The following is a 23,919-nucleotide window of genomic DNA, read 5'->3' as shown; positions in this document are numbered from 1 at the left end:
CCTACGTCTTGATGTTTAATATGGCTGGGCATTAGGCTGGTATTACATTGATCATACGACAAATTTTTCAAGCGTATAAATGACTACAAGAGAATTTTTGGAGACTCAAAAGACTTTTCTGTTCTGTAACCAATCAAGTAATAACAAAATGTGTCGTATGACAAATGAAACTAGCTTAAGGATGCTATTACATTTGTCATACGACAAATGTATTTTTTAAACGTGTTGATTGGCTGCAGAATAGAAAATTTTCAAGTCTCTACAAATTTTCGATCTTGCAGCCGATCAACACGCTTAAAAAATTTATAAATGTAACAATATTTTTATAAAACTGTTCGAAATGGGTTTCGATTAAAATCATTGTTTTTCCATAAAACATGACTGTGCTTCAAAATTCACTGCCAGCGATGAAAATCCATAGTGCATATAAATATACGTAAACTATAGATTTTTAACGCTAGCAATGAATTTTGAAACACAGCCATAATGGAAATCTAGGGAATAATTGAATAATTCTGATCAGAATTTATTCTGAAAATTTCTATGATACTAAAATCGATTTTTATCAGACACGAGATAAAAAAATAACCTAAAATGAAGTATCTCTTAATTAAACTTATTATTTGAATATGTGCAAGATTGAAGTAGAAGAAATAAAACATTACACAAGAAAAAAGGTGTGTCAATCAACGAAAATCACACAAGTATGGAAAATAAGATGAATAACACAAGTAAAGCAAATAAGGCGAATGTTTCGCTTTAATATTTCTATGAGAACTTATCTACATTATCAGTCAGCAATCTTCAGAGTGCATTCTGCACAATTTTGTTAAGAACAAGAAATAGGACGGAATTATGATGAGCACGAAAGATCGACCGTAGGACATGGAAAAAGCAACTTTGACCAGCAGGACTTCATGTCAACATGGAGGAAATCGTGTTCTATCGAGTCGGGCACGAAGCGAATTAATCGCCAGAGCAAATCAGGTTAAAAAAGTCACGTAAACTCGCGTTTTGCTCGGATAAAGTACACAAATATTCATATCATTCCTTTTACATGTAAGCTTTTGGATTCGTTACGAAACTGCGCGATCGATAAATTTAGAAGATTTACTTTTATCGTAAATTGCAAATTTTATTTAATACAATAATCACATAATCATTATTATGTAGACAATTCATTTAATTCATTAAATATATATGTGTATATATATATATATATATATATATATGTGTATATATATATGTGTATATATATATATATATATATATATATATATATATATATATATATATATACACACGTTGAAAAGTGTGCAGTCATACACACATATGGAATAAAGTTCAATCATGACCTGTACATTTTGTTGGATTAATCAGTCTAGTGACGAAAGAATTCGTTTACATAAATTATTACATCGATACTAGTTACAAGGAGTTGTAACCTTATCTTAAACTGTAATACCAATGTAACGACTCATGTAAACAAATATTCTGTAATTTTTATGTCACATAATGTAACTCCTTGTTGGTCTTGTCATTTCCATTTCCGTCAATGTACACAATGATGATTTAACGTTAGATCAACAAGCTGATTACGATTTTGATTGTTAAGCTAAATGAATTGCTGTCTGCATAATTACTATGTAAAATTTATATAACAAAAATATAATGAACTTTTTTTAGTATATACTATCTATATTTATAACTGTGGTGATCACTCATTGTGATTACTCATTGTCTTTCAGTGATTCCGATTAGGGAGGGAGAGAGGGGTATGATACTGAATGGAATCAATGTACTACTAAGAAACAGTGTATACATTACTAATTGATGTAATTATAAGTACAGCAATGAAATCAGATTACTCAGAATCATTCAGCGAATAATACATTGACTTTGATTTAGAGATATGTGTATATATATATATATAAACAAATTTCAATATATTTTTGTATGTATATCACGTCGAGAAGTAGCTATGATTAGTATAATGACGTTACACTTAATTGTTTCGTCACTAGACTGATTAATCCAACAAAACGTGTAGGTGGTGATTGAACTTTATTTCGTATACAAGTATGATTGCACACTTTTCAGCATATATATATGTTTTATGGTATTCATTCACTTGAATTATAAGGGAGACAGATAGAGTTAAGATATCGTCAAGGTCTTGTATCGCGCAACTAATCCTGCATGTGGAAACCGATAGGTAAATAAATTTAAGCATTTTCATCGTTCGCGCGGAAAAAAGACCGAGCGCACATGTATGTTCGTGAGAAAAAGCGAGACGTTTACACGACATGTTGAAACACAAAAAAATAAAAAATGGACGCGCACGCTAAACGTTACGGTTTGCATCACGTTCCGTTGCACGTCGATAATCAAACATTTGTTCATTCATGAGAACAACAGTAAAATATTCCCACGCTATTCATAATCTATGAGATTAACGCGCACCATTGCGCATTTTCTTCTCCGTTAACTTTTACCGATATTTAAATGCGATTATAAGCGCATTATTCAATTCGTTTAATCGCGATTTAGTCGCTCTTTAGAAACTATCAAAGCATGAGCGCGAAATAGAAAATCGATTAAATTATAATATTCCAGTAATTAGACATATTTATGATAATGATAATAACTATTACAATGTCTTCATACACGTGGTGAGCATTGCTTAATTTTTACGAAATTCATGTCTGATGTTTTAGAGAAAATCCGTGCACTATCAGTATGTCAAAGAAAATTACATTTTTTTCTCAATAATTTTTTTCGATTGAGATACTATTATGTTTTGTCATTTATGCTTTATACGCAAACAAATATATCACTCTTTCGACATCGGGATACGTTGTAACTATACATACGCGTATGTACGTTCGGATCAGAACGAATCAGTTTCACGATAAAATATTGGCAATTTGCTTCATTTTTGCGCTTATTTGCTCGCAATATCCATTTGTGTATGACAAATAGTGCATTAATCGATTGATAAATCTACCGACCGCGTCTCTCTAATTTGTCATCGTAGCGGACGGAGATAGAGAATCGCGCTGTCAAAATCATGCAATGTAATGCGTTTTAATAGCACCCGTTTAACCGATCATTAAAACTTGCGCTTTCAAACGTCTTACACTTACGATCGTTGTGCTCAGCGTTTCCAACATCGTGTTCAACATCTCGCTAAAACTGACCCACTAAAGCAGGCTCGGGTCACCAAGTATAACGGAGTTGCGCACCTTCGAGCACATAATTAATCGCTTCCCATCCAGCAAATGAAAGGCAGCCGGGTCACGAGAGGGCCATTTTGGTCTCCTTTTTTTTTCCTCTCCACTTCATGCTCGTACGTTGCAATGCCGGCGCGATACAACGTAGATTTTCCCGGGTGATATTCCGCGGTGCCGCTCGCGGCAGTCGATCGCAACAGTGATAAATAATTACCTCGGTAATCGCGCGATCGGTTTGAAACACGCGCATGCCAGCACAGCGCTCGAGTATGTTCGTGATTTTCTCGGGGATTCCGCGCGTTCTAGCGTGTGCCAACAGAGGATTAATCAAGTACATGTCACTGAGAAAGTTTTTCACTTTCCCCCTTTTATCTTTGCGAACTTCATATGTACTTCAACTAATCGAATTTAACACTTTCGCGTTAGAAATTGTGATTAGAGACGAATTCATTTGTAACGAATTAATAAACTTCATATGTAGGTAATGAATTTGCTTTTCATAATTTTCTTCTCCCCTTTTCTCCCTCTCTCGAAGGAAAATTACATGATCGACTCATCCGCGCGACAGCGTTCGTTATTCTAAAATCGAGTCTTGATGGGATGTCATATAAAAGCAATCACGAGGCTTCATAAAGTGTCGCTAACCCAAAGTTACAAGAAGCATGCGCGGTTCGACGTGTTACGTGTTTGCCCGTCAATTATTTCACGAAAATTATGCACGCGCGTTACGGTACACCGCGATAACCTCGTTGCGCGAGTCGCTATTTTATGCGGGAAGAAATTTTGATCGCGCCCACGAAAGCCAACGCGTGTAAAGTTAACTTTATGCCAACGCAATGCGTTATGTCCCCCCGACGCGATAGCTCGGGGATTTGCGTCCGCCGCCGCGAGAATCGATTTTGTTACATCGAGGAAGTCGCCCGTGTAATCAGATGATTAGATTCACATATTAGTGCTAATTTCATATTAATCTCGTAACGTGCAAGCACGCCTATAGCGATCCGCAGTTTAGCGATTGCCGAATTACGTCCGCTATTTGAATCGGTTGCGCATAGCTCGTTAGCTCTCACATGCGCGTCCGTAAGCTCGCAGCCAACAAAGTTAATTCGTTGTTAGCATCCTCTCCCCCTCCCCTCCCTCTTCCCCGTTATTTCATTGGTGAAACAGCGCAAAAATTCGAGAATGTGTTATTGCGTATCATTGAAAAAGTTTTCATAGCCCCGTTCCAAAAAATCAATATCATTTTATCATTCGTTAAAACTTTTCGGAGCTGATCTGCTCCTCTCATAGAAATTGTCACTGAACATTTCACTAGCGACAAACAAAAATGATTAGATAAAACTTTAATATTTGACTTTGCGATTATAATTTAAAGAAAATATCTATGTGACTGGAAGAAACTTTGCACTCATAGAACTACGAGTCTCTCAGGAGAAATTATATGTTACAGCTCTCGACACCAATCTATGTTACGTCGCATCCGGAACTAGCATGCAATACACCGCAGGTCTGCTTCGTCGAATATATTATTACGACGAACTTGTTAACTGCATCGTGGAAGTTAGCGCGAACTGTCGAAGATTGTCGGGTCGCGATAGTGTCTTCGCGGAAATGAGGTTCCTTATCTTTTTAACACCGATTTCCAATTTTACAGACGCGGATGTGGGGATGGCGGTTATTCCACACGAAGGTGGCAGTAAGCCGCAACCATAGCAGACCCTCCGTCAACCGCTTCCTCTCCTCTGGGCTCTAATCGCCCTTAGTTGACTCTCGACTCGCTACCCTTCTCCCGTAAATTGAACGAGAGATTATCCCTTGAATCAATTTCCATCATGGATATCTAATCGATCTGTCCGTTTCGCAACTGATGATCTGCGAATGGAACTAATCAATGACATGTCAGAGGCATGATACATGCCCCTCGCGAAGCACAACGCGCGCGAGCAATTTCTTGCTACAACCATCATTATTTTCTATTACGAGCGGGAATACGCGGCTGCATTAACTCGGTCGCCGAAATTTCGGGAAATCGGCTTCGAATTACGCGAGGATTACGCCGGGTTTCCGGCATTGTCGAATGGATCGCCGCACGGGCTTCATTTAATGACCGGGCATGCAACACGAGTCGATCCGTTCCCCTTTTCGCGTTTTCGGCGAGCCTACGAGTCTCGTCGTTTAATTGTAAATTAATTAATACATAATCCACGTCGTAATCCACCTCGAAAATCCGCACACTAAAGTACTGAATTCTAACGGACTTCCCGTTCGTGCGTTGCTTGAATTTTTCAAAGAGATCCATTGAGAATGATTTCGAGTATAATTAATTCGCCTAATTAAAGATGGAAAAGATATTATTTCAAATTGCAAAAAAAAGACTTTACTCTCTAAAATCAGAATCAGTGTAGTATTATTCACTGACTTCAGTGTCTGATTTCAGTGTTAGGTTTATAACTATATCAATCAGTGAAACAATAATATATATGCAATTTTTTTTTTACATTTATAAGTTCATGTATTAAATACATGTTCTCTACTATACGTGATATTTGTAATTTTTAATACACAAAAAAAAAGATTTTCCTTACGTTCTTTTTTTTGGACCTAATAAATTTTTTTAAATATTAATTTTATTAATTATATTTCTTGTAAATATAATAATAATAAGTATTAAATCCATCACGGCAATTATATATACTAGCTCTAAATTTTAATTAACTCCGGTAACGAATTGGTAACCAGTTGAGCAAACTCAGCGTATAATTAATATCTTAGATTGTTATTGTCACGTGACGGGCTTGCAGGTAGCTTAAATGTACTACAGATAATTATCTCGGATAATTCCGGTAGCACGGCGATTGCGCTGAATTATTCTCATTGTACGCGGTTTATAATTGCATAGATACAAGTGATACTGTCCTGTTATAAAGTATACTATGTTTTTATGATGATGCCAGGGATAAATAAAACGTCATGCGTACAGTGCCTGGTCAGCCATATGAACGTAACAGAAACAACAATTATCGGGGTCCCCTCTGGCATCCGTTCCGGAAATGATGGTAACCATGTCTCGTTTCCTTCCTTCCTTCCTACCTCAGTGCGCCTCTCTATCTGCGCCTCGTGCGTGCGGAATCGATCGGCGATTAACGTCGGCCGACCGAGCAAAAGGATTACGGTGTGTGATTGTTTTATTTATCACGCAAGGTATTTTTATCGTTCGCGCAACAGCAGGAAGCGGATGAAACGCGTTGGAGGAAAAAATAGGTACTTAGAGTGAGTAGGGGAGAGAAAAAAAGGTATAAAGTGTACGCAGAAAAAAATATCGGGAATAACGAGGGGTAAACAGTGGATACATAAGAGAACAAAATAAATGAATGTTAATTATTCGCGTTCTGAATAAAATTGTTTATGTGTCTATCAGTCGATCAATCGGCGTGTAAAATATCGTTTCAAAAGAATTGATTTACTTAAGTGTTAAAGCGCTTTAACGGTTTTATGAATTTAAACATGAAAATTACACGTTCGCGCGGCGAGAAGAACGGGCAGGGAGGAAGTGGAAACATATGAGGGAGAATTGATAGCGAACGAGAGATAATAAAGAAAGGCGATTCGTTTCAGAGATGTAATAACAGTAATTATGATCTCGCAGCGTTATTATCCCACACATCCGTTTTCGAAGAGAACGTTTACGGGCGCGCGTGACTTTACTTCCTCTCCTTTTATTACGAATCGATTCATATGAATTCCCTTAAATCAGCGTACGTGTCGGGATAAGTCTCTTTCTGCATGTTGGGTACATCGATAGAACGTGATATTGGGATCAAAAAGAGTCTTTACCGAAGAAAATTATTTCTCGCAGCGTTCTGAGAGATAAAAATAATGATAATGTCTGATTTTTTTATCAAAATAAAATGTCATCATATATGACCTGGAAAGAACGGTTTTGTTAAAGTGTATAAAAAATTAGTTAGATACAGATCTGAAAATACTTTTGTTGGATCAAAATAATTATGTAGATTGCCGTAAGCATAATAATAATATATACTGCAAAACGTTTTGACGTTTTAGTAATTCTAGAGCGTCTTACATAATTATTTTCAGAGTCCAAAACCCATTTTCTGATCTGTATCTGATGTAATCTAAACTTTTAGATACTTTAAAATCGTTCTTTCTCTGTGTACGTATGTATGTGCGGAGCGTTCCATTTTAATTATCCACCTCAAATATTCCAAAACAAACATTTTATAAAAATAAGTTTGTTTAAGTAAGTTAAATAAGAGATATTGGAGATGAGCAATTAAAATAAAATATTCTGTATGTGTAAGATTTATATGGACATGCAAAATTTTTACATACTCACTTATATGTGTGTTCAAAACATTTACATTATAATGTGTTTTAATGATATTTAACAGGCGAATAACTAATGTTTAGTCGTTCATAACTCGCATTTACATTACGATAATCAAAGCATTGATATTCACTCAAAGTGGAAAGCTATAGTGAACTTCAATTTAAATCACGCTCGGAATTGGCTGCATTCCCGGCTGCTTTCTCCGTTGAACGGTATTTTCGCTATCATCGGCGTTTACGGGTCGCCCGGCGCGTTTGTCAAAACAGGAACGCGAGATTCTCGAGAGCTATCAGCGGCTTCCCTACGTGCGAAGGGTGCGAAGCCGAACGTCGATTAACGGCGGACGAGTTAAAAAGATTATCTTGCCGGTCGCGTCGGTTAACTGAGTGCAGGTAGAGTAATGCGAGAAACCGAGCACGTCATCCGAACGTTCGTCCACCCAGAAAATTACGGCGCCGTCGTGCTCGTCGTCTTCGTCGTTCGTTCACCGGGTACGTCTGTTCATTCGTTCTTTCGCTCAGTTCGTCCGTTCATCCGTTCGTTCATTTGTCCGCAACCTGGATTTATTCCGCGCAATTACCACGGTAAGGGTCCACTTTAATAATTGTTCGTTAATCGTCATCCGCTCGTTTTCAACTCCGCCCGTTCCGTCAGCCTGCCTTCCAGCCGCATACGTCGCGGCGGGGATGGAGAACATCCTGCCTGAGCATACATCATTGACCGTTTGGGAAATGCATTAAGGATCTCTCACGGTTCGGTTAATGCAATTTAAATATACAATAGCGTACGGTATGATCTTTAAGTAACTGGAATTGCTTTTCAAAATTAATACAAGCAAGAACAGAGAAACTTTATTTGAGGTAAACGAAACAGTAGTATCAAAGTTAAATATATCGCACAACGTATTGTATCTGGAAGTAGGGTGTTTTATCTACAGATATATATATTTCATATTTCTCGATCTTTTCAACGTGTAACTATTAAAGAGAAATTAATGGATCCAGTGTAACAGCAGGGTGCAGCGCACTGTTTTTTTTTTTTTTTTTTTTTTTTGAAAGTATGAAAAAGATAAATCTAAATTTAAGTTTCTCAACTTCAAGATTATTTTTCTGAAGTTCCGGAAATGCTACCAAAGCATCATTACCGTGAGGCCTTCAATTAAAAATATTTAATATTTATTTTCAAGATCGACCGAAGCAAGTATAATTCGAATACACTCTGTGTATATAACATGCATGCGCGAATATATGGCTTTAGATACACCTGGTTACGTCAGTAACAACATTTGCGAGCAAGAGCATATACAAAGTCTTCAAGGAAATGTCGATCAAAGAAGTGACAATTAACACCATACATAGTACATAAACTGCCTGTCGTTTGACGTCTCAGAAAAGCCCTTTGAATATGACGCAATAGCGTCAACACCTACACTAGAATGATCAAAGAACTCGTGTAACGCGCAATTCTCGTTATGTACATTAATCGGCGATATTAACCGAGATAATGTCTAGTTATTAGAAAAATTCGATTCTCCTTCAAAGGATATCTAGATTGGGAACTCACAAGTTTTCTCGTCGTTTGTTAGATTCGATTAACTCATGAATCTTAATTGCTGCTCTAATAAGCGATATATATACACGTTCCCGATAACTTTGATTTCGTCGTTAATATTTCATGGTGTACTATAATTAGCAATTAACGAAGTCAGGGATACTCGCGGGAATACTCCGATGCAAACGTATGTAACAAGAGATGTACCGTGGTAGAGATTATTGATTTTAGGTTGTTACACACATATACACAACACATACACACACAGCTCGAATTTGGATCTTTACATTTAGCAAGCTGTTCAAGAGGGATATGAATAAAATCAATCTTATGGTTCACATTACAATATTCATGACTGAATTTACTATATCGTACTATATCTAAAAACAATAATAAAATTCTATCGCATCGTATTTATAATTTTCGAAATTCATTTCTTTTCTAGGATATTATATATCGAAATTTTATCTCACATTATTGATCTCTGCAACCTATATAATAAATACGCATATAAGTATACATGGGGCATTACAAAAGTACTTCTTTTTGTCATAAAATATTTAGAAACGTAACATCAAACCTGCGATAAAAATCCGTAAACATTAAAGGGAATGCCTTCTGTAGCCGTCACAATTCCCTGTTCAAAAATATCAAGACGGGTACATTAGCGAAACGGTTATGTGGTTGTTGTGAATGCGATCGCGTGGCAGCGCATGAAAGTGCGCGCGTGCCGTAACAGGTGAAGCGTAAACTTCGTACTTTGCACCTGGTAAATATTTGATGAAGTTGGCGTGCGGAGCACAGCAGGGTGGTTGATACGTGTACGGTACCGATACGCCAATCTCTCCCTCAAGTTCAGAAAGCAGACGCGAGGTATACATTTCTCGCGCTTGCAATCGGGCTAATCCAATTCGGCCGCGAAATCAGAATCAATGTCAAATACCCATAAAGCGACATAACAGCTTAGGAGGGCCCTGCGTTATCCGCGCGACAGTCGGAGGGAGATAGAGTTGTCCTACCGAATCGTCGCGCCAATCCTGGATGATATTCTAGGAGGAGGATCGATATCTGAAGCGCAGACTGCAGCTGCTCGAGCCGAAAAGCCTTGCCGATAATTGGACCCGTTTCTCCTCTCCGCGCGCGGAGCTTTCCTATGAATCGATATTATCTGTCTTATATATCTGATGAAACGTCGAGTCACCCCGCACAGCCTGTCGGAGGGTTTCGTTTTACAATCTAAAACCTCGACCCAGATCTCTCTCTCTCTCTCTCTTTCTCTCTCGACTTTCGATTTTTAGAAAATGGTTTTAAGAAACGTCCGTAAGGAAAGACGAGCGTAAAAATCCACGGCGTGCTAGTTGCTCCTTATACCCGCATAATCGCGTGGTAACCGCTCGCCCTAGGATTTCGGGCGTTAACCGAAGCACAATCTTTACGATCTACTTGTTTCTCGACCTGGGAAAGCGAAGGGAGGCAAAGGAGAGCTAATAAGAACTTGCGTTTCTTTGCGCCTTTGGATGTTCTTTCTCTCTTTTTCCCTCCCGTCCGCTGCTTTTCTTTCATCAAATTTCGTTCAAGCGTCTCTACCGAGCAACTTGCGAAGTAGCCGAGTAGTATGTTTGTTTCTCCGACGAAAATTCCCGACATTTTCCCTCTACTATCTCAACCACGTAAGACCAGTCACCACCATTCTTCGCTTTGGCCGATTTAATTTCGGAACATCTAATTCGCGCACCGACTACGGCTTCGTTCGCTTCGCCCGAACAATGGACGATTCAGATAAGAATAAAAGGGGTACTAACTAGCTAATGTACAAAGCTCTGTCGATCGACTTGCTCGGAGAACGCTCGAAGATCGCGAGCGCAAGACGAAGAAGAGACGCGCGTTTTGAATCATGCAAACTTACAGACGTCCTTAATTATTTTCGCGACTTTCCCAGAATCGCGTTCGCTCTCGAGTCGGTCGCCGGGCCCGTTACAATCGGGCTTTACGTCGCTTTACGTCTCTCGAGCTGTGACTTCACCGAACTCGCCGAGACGGAAACATAAAATTGTCTTCGCGACTGAGATAGAAATAACGAGGTAAAAAGTACAAACTCCTTCGTTTTGTGCTCTGTCGACTGAAAGCGCGTGTATAAGTGTTGGTCGTAAAATGTTTGTTTAAATGAAATACACAGCGATGTCTATCCATCAAACGATTTTCCTCTTATTATCTAGATAAAATATGCATCTTAAGCTTTGATATTACGTATAAAAGTGCTCGAACGGAGCGCAGTTATCGATCACAGGTTCACAAAGTTTTATTTCTCTAACGTTCTGCTTTCGTTATACATAGTTATAAAAACGCTCGCGATAATTAAAATAAAAGTAGATAAAGCGAGCCTACGTGTGTGCTTTGGTAAGACGACCAAGTAATGCACTCTGTTCCCTGCATTACTGAAAGTGCATCAACTCGAGTTTTGTCGATATCGGTAATTTCGAAAAATGCCATCTTTTCCGCGATTCGAATAATTTCGCGGGTTATATTCTATATTGCGGGGAAAGAATAGCGCGCCGAGCGAGATGGATCAGAGCATAATCCAGATCCACTCGAGAAGTGAATACTGAATACATTACAGATCTAATGCAGTTCGCACATAAATTAACATACATCGTTGAGAAATCGCCGCGCTGCGAAATCTTCTTAAAGTTTCAATGGGCCGCGAAAACTTTCGACGAAATGAAAATTTGCCAGAACTTTTCTTCGCGTAGAGAATCGATCGTCATATCTATGTATATCAGTATCAGTGACTTTAGTTCTCTGCGTCACATTAAATTCAGTGTTACTAGAGTATTGGAAGTAATGAGAACACATTAACTTTGTAGATTTATGGAGAATTAGTCCCTTAATTATCGTATGTGCCTGCGCAAACATTAGTTACGTTTATCGAGGTCTGAATATTCCTTTGGCTCTCTTTATGAAAGAGAAAATGAGAAAGTAGCAGAATTAAATAACCGTTAATTAGAACTAATATTTATAGAAATTTTCATTTGCAGAGTAAGAATAAAATTGATTAAGACGCATAGTGACATTAGAGAAATCTTTCAATAGTATCGTAACAATGTGGAGGTAATAAGCAGACCAATCATTTCAACAATCTATAACACGAATTGTAACACAGATGAAAAACGATTGTAATCAACGATAAGAAATCTACTGACCAAATTATCGATTGAACACAGAAAATTTCTTGAGACTGTAATGTTTCACTTTTCACAACAGGAGTATGATTGCTTTCGCTTCAATAAGCTATCAAAGAACGAACAATATACGTGCGTTATAAAAAAGACTGTGAACTACTCTAACATAATAAGAAGAATACGAATCAAATATGAAAAATAATTCTTCTTTGAAAAGATTGAGACATCGATTTCAATATTTTTATAATGTGGAATAAATGATCATTATCGCATGTGTTATCGCAGCGTAAATAAAAACAGTTATTTAATGAAGAGTTATTAATTAATATTCAAAATTTCAATTATAATAAAAAAACGAAGCAATTAAATTGAAGTATGTGTTACGTAAATAATAAATGCATTAGATTAACTAATTAATATAGTAAAACATCGCAAAAATCATTATAATTTTGTTAAGAATTTTTGAGAAATCGTTTATGTGTGATTACATGATCGTTTCAATAAAAATTATAAAAATCTGATTGAAAAGAATCTATTATTTTTGATCGCTACATTTCCAAATTTCTGAAGGAAAGATTCCTCCTGGGACATTCTGTGGAGAGGGGACGTCCCACGGAGATTCTCTTGCGATACGGAAATTCGGAAAAGACGAGATCGTAACCGAACACCCTGTAGATCCTCTGGATTCTTTGCCATAGAATCACCAAGGGACCGCGTCCTGCACGAGTTTCTACCTCTTCTTCTCCGGCACGTTTCTGTTTACCATGGCGGGCACGTTGCTGTCCACCGGCGTCTGGTGCTTCCTGGTTAGGCTGCCCATGATCCATCTGGCGCTCGGACCCTCGAGGATCGTCGTCGTCCTCAGCGGTTATGTCTTTGCCGCCGGTGTGCTCACGTTGCCTGCCTCATGCATCCTCTATCGCGAGCATAACGTGACTGGTGGTCGCCGTACATTACTTCCGGTAAGATCATTCACACTAGTTATAAACCGCTGCGATTACACACCGATGCAATTAATGCGATGTCTTGTATTTTAAAGGACGTGATGCATTATCTCAATCCTTCCAAAATAAAATTGCGATTTTGTATGTTTTAAATGTGTATTGGTCAAAACTATTTAGTTAAGTAAATTGTTTTTTATTTACATATAAACAAATATTTTTTTTTATTTACATCAAATTCGCAGAAGAGAGAGAGCAACTAAATTTTTTATTGTATAAAATAAAATACTTAACAGCTGTCAAGAAATACCTTACCAGAAGTGTTGAAAGCATTCAATTTTTGTATTTTGTTTTATATAATAAAAATTTTTATTGTTTTTGAATATATGTAAATAAAAAATATTTGTTTATACTAACTAAATATTTGTTTATATGAACTAGATAGTGATTGCTCGATACATTTTAATTAAATTACTTGTTGTCACAACAAAACGTTTTGCGTAAATCGTTTGTTTTACGTGAACATTTTTATAACGTCAATTCTAATCATCGATGTGGTCGAGAATTCAGAATTGATCATAATTATTGCCTTGTTATTTTACATTGTATCCCCAGAAAAAAATATGTTTCAATTGAAATTGATGAAATCGATAAAATTGATGAATTCTTTAACTTTTTTTTTTAGTTGAAATAAATATTTTTGTAAGAAATAATAATTTATTTGATTTCAAAAATAAATATTAGTTTTCTTAAAAAAACTTATAAATATAAATTTTCTTTAAGAAATATTTATCCATATAAAATTTAATTTTAATTTTGACGGTTGAAATTGAAATTAAAATAAAAAAAAAGTCGCGAATCCGAGACGTACGATTAGACAGGTGGATGAGGAATAATGTTAATTTATAAATAAAATTCTTTTACTTCGTCAAATCGTTGACTGAGCGGTGGCAGAACAGGTTCAAGATAAACGTAAACAAGATAAATCGAAAACAAATTTTTAGGCGTTTTACTCTGATTTTGTTGTAATGCGTAACAAAATCAAAGAGATATTCAGTCTTTTCACTTTATAAAAGTTTATCTTCTTCAAGGGTTCTTAGGCCCGACATTTATTGATCGAGAAGACTAAAACGGACGTTTCTGAACGTGTGCTCGTGCGATGACGCGATCGACTTGAGATTTAAGAGAAAATCCTCGTAACCCGCTCGCTGCGTTACAGCTTGCAGCTGCAGGCACAGATCGACTACTTAAATCTTCGCGGACGATTTCCCCGTGATCTATGACGGACACGGTGTACCCAGCGGCCGCTCCGAATAAAATTCCCTTGACTTGGTCCCTATAACTTCCTGAAAGCTCAGTCGCTCGTCCTATTAACTTTTCCTTTGCGATAGCGTCCTCGTTCTTAACTCTTTGACTGACGACAATGGTGGTCGATGGTCGACAAACGAATCATCGACCACCGAGAAATACAATATAACAATTGGCATTTCTGTCGCTTTTATTTACGTCATTTAGATTTAACGCCATTAAGATTTTTTAAAATTATGTATGTTTTTATGTTTATTATGTACATTGAATATAAATTAAATATTTAATTAAACAAGATTTGTGATAGAATAATACATTATAATACTTTCTGTGACATAATGTATATACCGACAGTCCTGAAACATGTGTTGCAGACAATAGCCAGTAAACATCAACTAATAGTAACATAACGTCAATATTATGTATAATTTTCCACTAATATAAATGTAATATGATACGTATTGTGCGTAACAATCACATTGTTGAGTGAGAAATTATAATATTGATGTTGTGTTGTGTGCTCTCTGTTAGTTGATGTTTACTGGGTGATAATAAGCATAATTAAAAGTAATAGGAATGATATAAAAGTTTATAAGTAGCAGAGTTCGATAAATGAATCGTTGCGCACGATTCATTAGATTTCGATAAAAATTAGAAACCGTGTAATTCCATTTTGAACTGAAGACTAAACGAGCAAAAACGCAAGAATTTGAAAAGCGTTGAAAGAATGTTAGCTGTTTTTGCTGTGTATAACGTTGAGCGAGATAAATATGTCAGATATAATATATCACACAAATGGAGATAAATATATTATATTATAATAATACCGAAACAGAGGCTACATAAATTGACTGTCTGCTACGGACGTGCGCTCGCAACTCTACAATGCTCGAAAATTGTTAGAACAAATATCATTTTCCAGACGATTGTTGCTCTCACGAAAACAGAAACCTGAATTTAATATTATCCTAACGTCGTTTCAAGAGAGAGAGAGAGAGAGAAACACGTAAGAAATATAAGCACAGCAAAATTAAAGACGCAGCGTCACCGAAAATTCGGATGCGCCCGACAAATTAGTAATATTCAAAAAATTGTTCTAAATTCTAATGGTTTGAGAAACATATGTATAGTTTTATATACGAAATAACAAATTTTAAAACGCGTCCAAATAAAAAATAATCATCAAAGAGTTTTTTTTATAAAAACCAAACAAGTCCAAAACAATTGAATTTAAAAAAAAAACAAAACACTTTCTTCAGCCTTTTATTGTACAAATATGATGATTTTTTGCTGGACATGTAATAAGTATAAGAACAGAGTAGACTTTAATTAATATTTTGAGAATTCATTTAAAAAGAAAAAAAATATAAAACATATCTGAACTTGTTTGATTCTTGCAGGAATTTTATATTTATTGCGTAATTATCCTCTAATATTTTACATTAATTATGTTTTCTTATAACGTTAATAATGATAAAAAAATTTTTAAATACAAAGTAACATTTTTACTTTATTATTTACAAATTTTCATAAGTTGCTTTTTACAAAAACATATTTTTTAACTTTTATGTTTGTTTATATACATATGGTAATTTTTCTTTATACATAACATGTACATAAATAAAAAGATTTAGATGTTAGAATTAATATGTTGATGAATCCATTTTTTACAAATAAAAAAATGTGGTAATTTGTTTGAATTCTTGCCGAAAATTTTATATTTACTGCTATTTATATATTTTGTTTTCTGTTTGATTTTTGTCGGGACAAAATTGTTTGCGCAACTGACAGAGAGTGATTTGGCGCTATAATCTAGATTTTTTTAAATGGACTTGTTTGGTTTTTGTAGAAAACTCTCCAATTATGAAAATCTATTTCAGTATTTTTTATAAATAATATGTAGTATTAAAATCGAAATATCAAGATACAACCGTTTTCTCTTTTCCATATATAATTCTCTGTGTATTCATAATAGAAAGTAATTAAGTTACGCGCATAAAATATCAAATTTTAATAATACCACGTCGCTACAAAATAGATGAGAAATCCTATTAATTATTATATGATTTGCGCGGACATAATATCGAACGCGAGAGGCAGGCTCTATCGAAACCCGATTATCGTGACGACGTGACATAAAATTAATCTCAAATAACATGTCGTACGAAACAAGTCGTACGCGAGTACTAACAGTAGGATTTGCCAGGTGGTTGATTTTCGGGGGAGTGTTCGTAATTAAAGTTTTCTGTCTCGAAAATGTGTAGTTTTAACGAAATTAAGGTACATCTTATTATTTTTTCAAACCACTTCTCGCGATTGCAACCGTGACACTTACATTAGAGATTTATATGAAATTATGTAATTTACACACTCACGAGCATTTCAACAGCACTGTGTTGTTGTACTTTGTAGCATAGTTCTTTTGAAAATTTTGTTTTCTAAATAATCAGAAACTTTCCAAAAAGCTATACATCCTAGTTTCGGACTTGTATTTTTATAAAAAAAAAAAGTTATACTGTACAGCATAGAACGTTGAAAAAACATTGCTGAAATATTGCAATGTTGAATGTTGAAGTGTGAACGTTTTGTCAATGTTGTACCTATGCATTAACTTTTCTATATTGAATGTTAATGTTATTGCAACATTGAGCAAATTATTGATATCTTTTTTATTTTGTAAAAAAAAATACAAAGTTATGTACAATGAATTAAAATTAATTGAAGTTTATATAATACATAATGTAATAAATAATATAAATTGTAACAAATCTAACTTTTAATAAAATGTATTATATAAATTTAATTTGTTAATAGAAGCAAACCTAATTATATAAATTTTGTGGAAATTTAAAATTAATATTATACTGTTAAAAAATTGAATAAAATAACTGTGCAAAATTTTTAAATATTATCGAAAAAAGAATAATACTAATGTAACAAGATTAAAATAAAAAACTAATATTAAATTTTTTCATTATTTAAAATTAGTCCTGATATCCCAAAATATACTTTTCTCTATATATAAACAGTACGTTTTAAAAAAGCAGAAGAATCAATTTTAAATAATAAGAATCAATATTATTTTTCATATTTAGATTTCTTCCAACAATGTAAATATTAATTTTACACATTTATTTTATTCAATTTTTTTGAAAATATGAATGTACACAATATATATAAAATCTACATTGTTCATATTTGAATAAATTAATGTTGAATGTCTGTAAGACACGCTTATATTCCACAGATATTTGCAATTTTGCAATTTAAACTGTCTAAGATGTCGATTCAACATTAGCGTGCTATATTTCAGTTTAAAATGTTCAGTTAAAAAAAAAGATCGCAGTGTCACGGTTTATATGGGGACACTGGATACAAGATTTAACTCGAATATTTTAATAATCCACTTTTCAATTATCACTTCGAACATATCCCGAAAATGTTGATATCAGATCTGGCAACCCTAATAGACAGAAAGGTTTTACTCACAGTACGATGCGCCGGTGTCATCATCGTCTCGCCATCGATGTCCACGCAGTTTTGAAGTGTCACGGTGGTCGCAGCTCCATGGGCACAGCAAATCGGGAAAAGCTCGTACATTGTCAATCACAATCAGTAATGTTCGCGTCGCACTGTTAAACATGCTCGGATCACTGCCGCGATCGTTCAGTGACACGTCGACGACGTGCTATCGCGATCCTACTCGGAGAGAAGCCGTTTTCAGTTCCTCCCGTAACCCCGGAAAGAGAGAAAGAGAAAGAGAAAGAGAAAGAGAGAGAGAGAGAGACCCAGCGAAAAACCAAACACGACGCCCGCCAAAATACTCCGAGCAATGCAGCAAGGCGTCCACTGTTCGACGGCGTCTTCCCGCACTACGCCGTTTTACGAACGCAGCACGAACGGTTAAAGCGTTATCGTCACGAGATACGGAGAGGAGTAACGCTCCTCTTGCTCATTCAAGTCCAAACAGATATACAGAGTATTGTGTATACATCACGCACGGTACGGTACGGCGCGGCGATGCGCGTTGTTTGTCGTGACACTCTCTGTTTCTCTCTCTTTCTCTCTCCTCGTCCTCTCCTTTTCTTGATGCGATTCCTCTCCGTAATGAGTTCGTGATACGAGAGACGATACTCACTTCGATAGCGTCTGATTGAGAGTTCGTGCACCGAGGGGAGAGTTTCCTATCAACAGCAAATTAACGACGAAACACGGCGGATGCGGCAAGACTGCTTCTTGAAGTTTGTCCTTCCTCCCTGTCGCCAAAGTCACTAAGCGCGCACTTCACTGCGTTACGTAAATAGGCGCCGCCGGCCGGCCGGCCGGCCGGCTAGCTCGTCGTCACTGAGAGTCGCGACGCGACCACGGTAAGATATCGGATCGCTCTTCTCTCTTGCTCGATTAATTCCGAACAGATACGGTACACACTCGTTGCACATATACGTTCAGTGTTGTTTAACCGCTGCGATAACGCATTATTCATCGCGGTACTCGTCCTCCCCCTTGCCGTCCCTCTCCGCTCCATTTTTCCGTGCGATTCCTTTCCGTGACGAGTTCGGGATACCGAGAGACGATACTCGCTTCGATAGTGTCCGATTGAGCGTTCGTGCCTCTGAGGGGGAGAGCTTCCTATAAACGGCGATTAAGAACAAAACGCGGCGGACGCGACAAGACTGCTTCTCGAACTTTCTCTGCACCCTTCCCCCACCACGCGCGCGCTTCACTTCGTTACGTAGGCGCCGCCGGCCGGCTAGCGCGAGTAGTGCGTCGTCACTGCGAGAGTGTGAGTCGCGACGCGAGGACGGTAGGATATCCGATCGCTCCTCTTGCTCGATTAATTCCGAACGGATATAGTAGAGACACTCGCTACAGTCGCTTACACATATACGTTCATTTTCTCTGAACATGGCACGGCGGTAACGCATTATTCGTCCCGGCACACTCCGTCTCTCTTCTCTCCTTTTATTCGCACGATTCCTTTTCGAATGAGTTTGCGAGATTTTCAAGGGACGATACTCCGATAGTCTGATTGAGATATCGTGTTTCTGAGGGGAGAAAGTTTCGTATAAACAGAACGGATTAATGACAAAACAACCGTCGCGTCAAGGTTACCAACCGAAGTTTCTCGCCCTGCTCGCTCTCCTGCCCCCTCTCCCTCTCCTGCCCCCTCTCCCTCTAACCAAGCGCGCTATTTATTTACCGCGTATGTAACCATACGTGACTCCGCGGTGGTGTGGCACGGCCGACTAGCGCGAATCTCTACGCGAGAACGGTAAGATATCCGATCGCTCCTTTTGCTCGATTAATTCCGAACGGATATAGTATGGATACTCGTTACAGTCGTTACACATATACATTCGTTGTTTTCTCTGAACATGGCACGGCGGTAACGCATTGTTCGTCGCGGCACCCTCCTCCCTCTTTCCCCTCTCCACCCGTCTCTGTTCCTCTCCTTGCATTTTTTCTGCGCGACTCCTTTCCGTAACGAGTTTGCGATACGAGAGACGATACCCCGATAGTCTGAGACATCGTGCCTTTGAGAGGAGAGTTTCTTATAAACAGCAGATTAAGGACAAAACATAACGGGCCAAGGTTGCTACCCGAAGTTTCTCGCGCTTCCCCTCCCCCCCCTCCCACCGAGCGCGCTATTTACTGCGTAGGTAAACGCCGCGGGGGCGTGACGTAGCGCGGTCGCCCGGCCAGCCAGCGCGTCATTACTGCGGGTCGCGACGAGACGGTAAGATATCCAATTGCTCCTCTCTTGCCCGATTAATTCCGGACGAATATAATATAGACGCTCTTGTTACATATACGTTCGTTATTTTCCAACATGGTACGGCGGTAGCGCGTTATGAATACATTGTGGTACATTCCCTCGTTCCATCTCTTTTCTCTCTCTCTTTCTTTCTCTCTTTCTCTCTCGCTCTCGCTCTCGCTCTCTCGCGATTCTCTTCCGCAACGAGTTCACGAGACTTTTGAAAGACGATACTCCGATAGTCCGAGATAAGATATTGTGCCTTTGAGGGGAGAAAGTTTTGTACAGGCAGTTAATTTCGTACATACGATAAAATCATGCCAAACTGCTACCCGGCGCTTCTCGTCTTCCAAACATAACCTTTACTACGCATGTACTCCCCGCGCGGCCGGTTAATGCGTATTGCGTTATCACTACGAGTCGCGAGACAAAAACGGAAGAATGCGGGATCATTTCTCTTACTCGATCAACTCCGGGAACACAGATACAATATTAGACGCATTGCGCACCTATTATTGATTGTAAGGGGTATGCATAATAAATGTCTATATTATTTATAATTGTTCAAAGTAAAACGAAGTACGTCGGTACGTTTGTTTATATATACGGCGTGTGATCATATTTTTTTCAAAAAAATAAAAAGTATAAATCTGAAAATGTTAAGGCTTTCTTCCTGCATGTTTTCAAGCTGGTTTAAATAATTAAATTTATCAATTGTTTCCGTAAAAATTTTGGAACGCCGATTAGAACAAAATTGGACATAAAGGACAAAATATATAAAGTTTAGGAAATAAATCTAAACGACAGCTACCTAAAATAAAGGACTGTCCTTTGGATATATGGTCATCGTTGGCATGGGAAGAATGTATTATTTGTCGCGATATTCTGCCTTTCTCTGCATACAGAAAGATGTTATTCTTATACTAAGAAAAACGATTACTCAATTTCTAATTTTTTTTCTTCTAATTAACGATTATCTTTGCAATATTTTCTTACTAATCTTAAAATGTACTTGTCATTTACTTACTGAAATAAATAATATTTACATAAAATAAACTTCTATGTACACACAAAAAAATATATATTTGAATTTGGGATTGGGTAATAATTAGTTAAAAAGTTAATAACTTTTAACTTAACTTACTTAATTTTAAATAATTTAATTTTTAACTTTAATTAGTTTTTTTGAAAACATATAAACTTTAATTTATTTTAATTGAGTTTTTTACTACCAAGTAAAAAATTTATATAAAAGAAAAAAATTTATAAAAGAAAAAATAAATTCTTATTAAAAGAAAATAATGTTTGTTATTTTATATAAACTCAATTTATAAATAAAATGTTAAATTTGTTTGATTCATATTAAAATTGTTTTGAATAATGTAATTTTAAAAATTTACGAATTTTGAATTTTATGCGCATAATGATTTTCAAAAATAACTTTTAACTAGGTAGTTAGTTTTTTTCTTTATGCGATTCTTAACGTAACTAAATTAATTTTATTAAAGTCATATTAACCTAATTAATTTAATTTAGTTACAAAAATATTTTACCCAATCCTGTTTGAATTCAGTATATATTACTTATTTCAAATATTACATAGACTTCATTTATATCCACAAAGCAATCATAAATTCATCATAAGCATCAAATTCATTCGAAATATATTCTGAATTCTATAATAATTTATCACTTCAATCATGAATATTAAATTAAAACAAAATTCAATTTGCTTATTATTTTAACTTTTCTTTGATATAATTTTATAATATTCTTTGAAAAAGTATAAATTCTTTTCTTCAGTATGTGATAATAAATTTTAAAAAAAATTGTAATCTTTTAAGATAATTATCAAGAAAAAATTCTTTGTTAATGATAATAGAAAAAGAAAAGTAAATTGAGTAAACGCTTTGCATTGATATTTTTTTGTGTGTGCACGCGATTTGTTTTCATAACGACTTCGTGATATAACTCTCAATTCAATAGTTCGATTCAGATTTCGTGGCGTCTGACGGTCTGACGGGGAAAGTTTCGCATAGGCAGTAGGTCATTAGTTAATTTCGTGCAACTGACAAAACATAGTGAACGCGTCAAAATTGCTACCCGAAGTTTCTTGCTCTCCTCCTCCTTTTCCCTCTGCTTCACTGTGTACGTGGAAAAACGGAAAATTTGAGGTCGCTCCTCCTGCTCGATCAACTCCAAACAAATATAATATACATATATATTTATTGCACGTATATATTGTACATTATGTACATTTATTAATGTACCTAATGTGACACGGTAGTAATGCGCTGTTTGTTACGACACTTTTTACTTCGCCGCCTCCTTTTTGTAACGAGTGTTCGTGAAACAAAACACGAGATTGAAAATTCGATAGTTTGAAATATCTCGCGCTTTTGATGGGAGAAAATTTGTCATAGACAGCTAATTGCTATCCCGGTATTTTGATTTAATGCGGGCTGTTAATGAGAGTTTGATGTGCCGTGTAACGCGAATAATGCGGTATACGTATCCACAGGTTATGTCGCGCAATCAAGAAACGGCTAATTACACGCGTACCTTAATTCAATATATTACGGAAATCAATATTTGCAACGATTTATTATTTATTCGTGCGTACATGTACGTGGAAAGAAACATTTTGCTGAAATACAGATCTGAAAATGGTTATGTTAAATCAATTGAAAAATTATATTGGATGTTTAACTTGATTGTTAGAATGTGGAAAATGTTTGCAGCAACATTATCATGCTTGAGCACCTTATGTAATTATTTTGATGGTTCAATATAAAATTATTTTTTGATCTGTCTTTACATTGAAAGAAAAGTTTTTATGTTTAAATAAATATATTTTTATATCATTTCCTTGATTTAAATAAATATTAATTAGTGTACGGAAAGAACGCTTATGCTGAAGTTTCTAAACGTTTAACTGGAGATATAAAATGTTTGAAAATAATTTTATTGCATCATCAAAATAATTATGACAGATGTTAAAATATGAATGAGAAATGTTAACATTTTAGCAATCAGTTGGGTTTATTTTTATAGTCTAACAAAATTATTTTTAGATTATATATTATGTACATTTTATATTTTCAAAAAATTGAATTAAATAAATGTGAAATTAGTTTTCAATTGTTTAAAAAACCTTAATCTAAATTTAAAACACAATATTGATTCTTATTTAAAATTGATTCTTTTGCTTTCCTAAAATGTACTATATATTTATAGACAAATGTATATTTTAGGATGTTAAAAAGATCAATTTTAAATAATGAAAATTAATATTGTTTTTTAAAATTAAATTTTTTTTTCGACAATTTAGAAACTTTATATTTATTTTGTTCAATTTTTCACAATATAAAAATAAATACAAATGTATTAAAGTAATTTTAAATCCCCACAAAATTAAGAATTTATGTAATTGTTTTTGTTTTGATAAATAAATGAAATTTATATATCGCTTTTTAATACTTAAAAATTATAGATATATTTTTATAATTCTATCATATTATTTATTAGATGTATATTGCATAAAATTCAATTTAATTTATTAATTTTCTATTTTTGTTCTGACAAAAAAGATACTGATAAT

General features: G+C 35.7%; 1 protein-coding gene across 6 annotated transcripts in view; it reads right to left on the bottom strand.

Moving 5' to 3' along the window:
* The window catches only part of LOC105202776 (regulator of G-protein signaling 17), a 52,582-nt gene extending 33,335 nt beyond the window's left edge, over window positions 1-19,247 (bottom strand). For 2 of the 6 annotated variants that reach the window (XM_026135797.2, XM_039447157.1), the window contains exon 1: window positions 18,053-19,247. In XM_026135797.2, coding sequence (XP_025991582.1) covers window positions 18,053-18,163 — 111 coding nt within the window. In that variant the 5' untranslated portion in view covers window positions 18,164-19,247. The remainder of the gene's footprint in view (window positions 1-18,052) is intronic. The other 4 variants (XM_026135798.2, XM_011171446.3, XM_011171447.3 and 1 more) reach the window with 4 other exon arrangements.
* Between the last annotated feature and the right edge of the window lie 4,672 nt (window positions 19,248-23,919).

The sequence above is a fragment of the Solenopsis invicta genome, chromosome 3 (assembly GCF_016802725.1).
Source record: "Solenopsis invicta isolate M01_SB chromosome 3, UNIL_Sinv_3.0, whole genome shotgun sequence".
Taxonomy (NCBI): Eukaryota; Metazoa; Arthropoda; class Insecta; order Hymenoptera; family Formicidae; genus Solenopsis; species Solenopsis invicta.
Note: the sequence above shows the minus strand (reverse complement) of the source record. Positions and strands in the feature narration are given on the sequence as shown.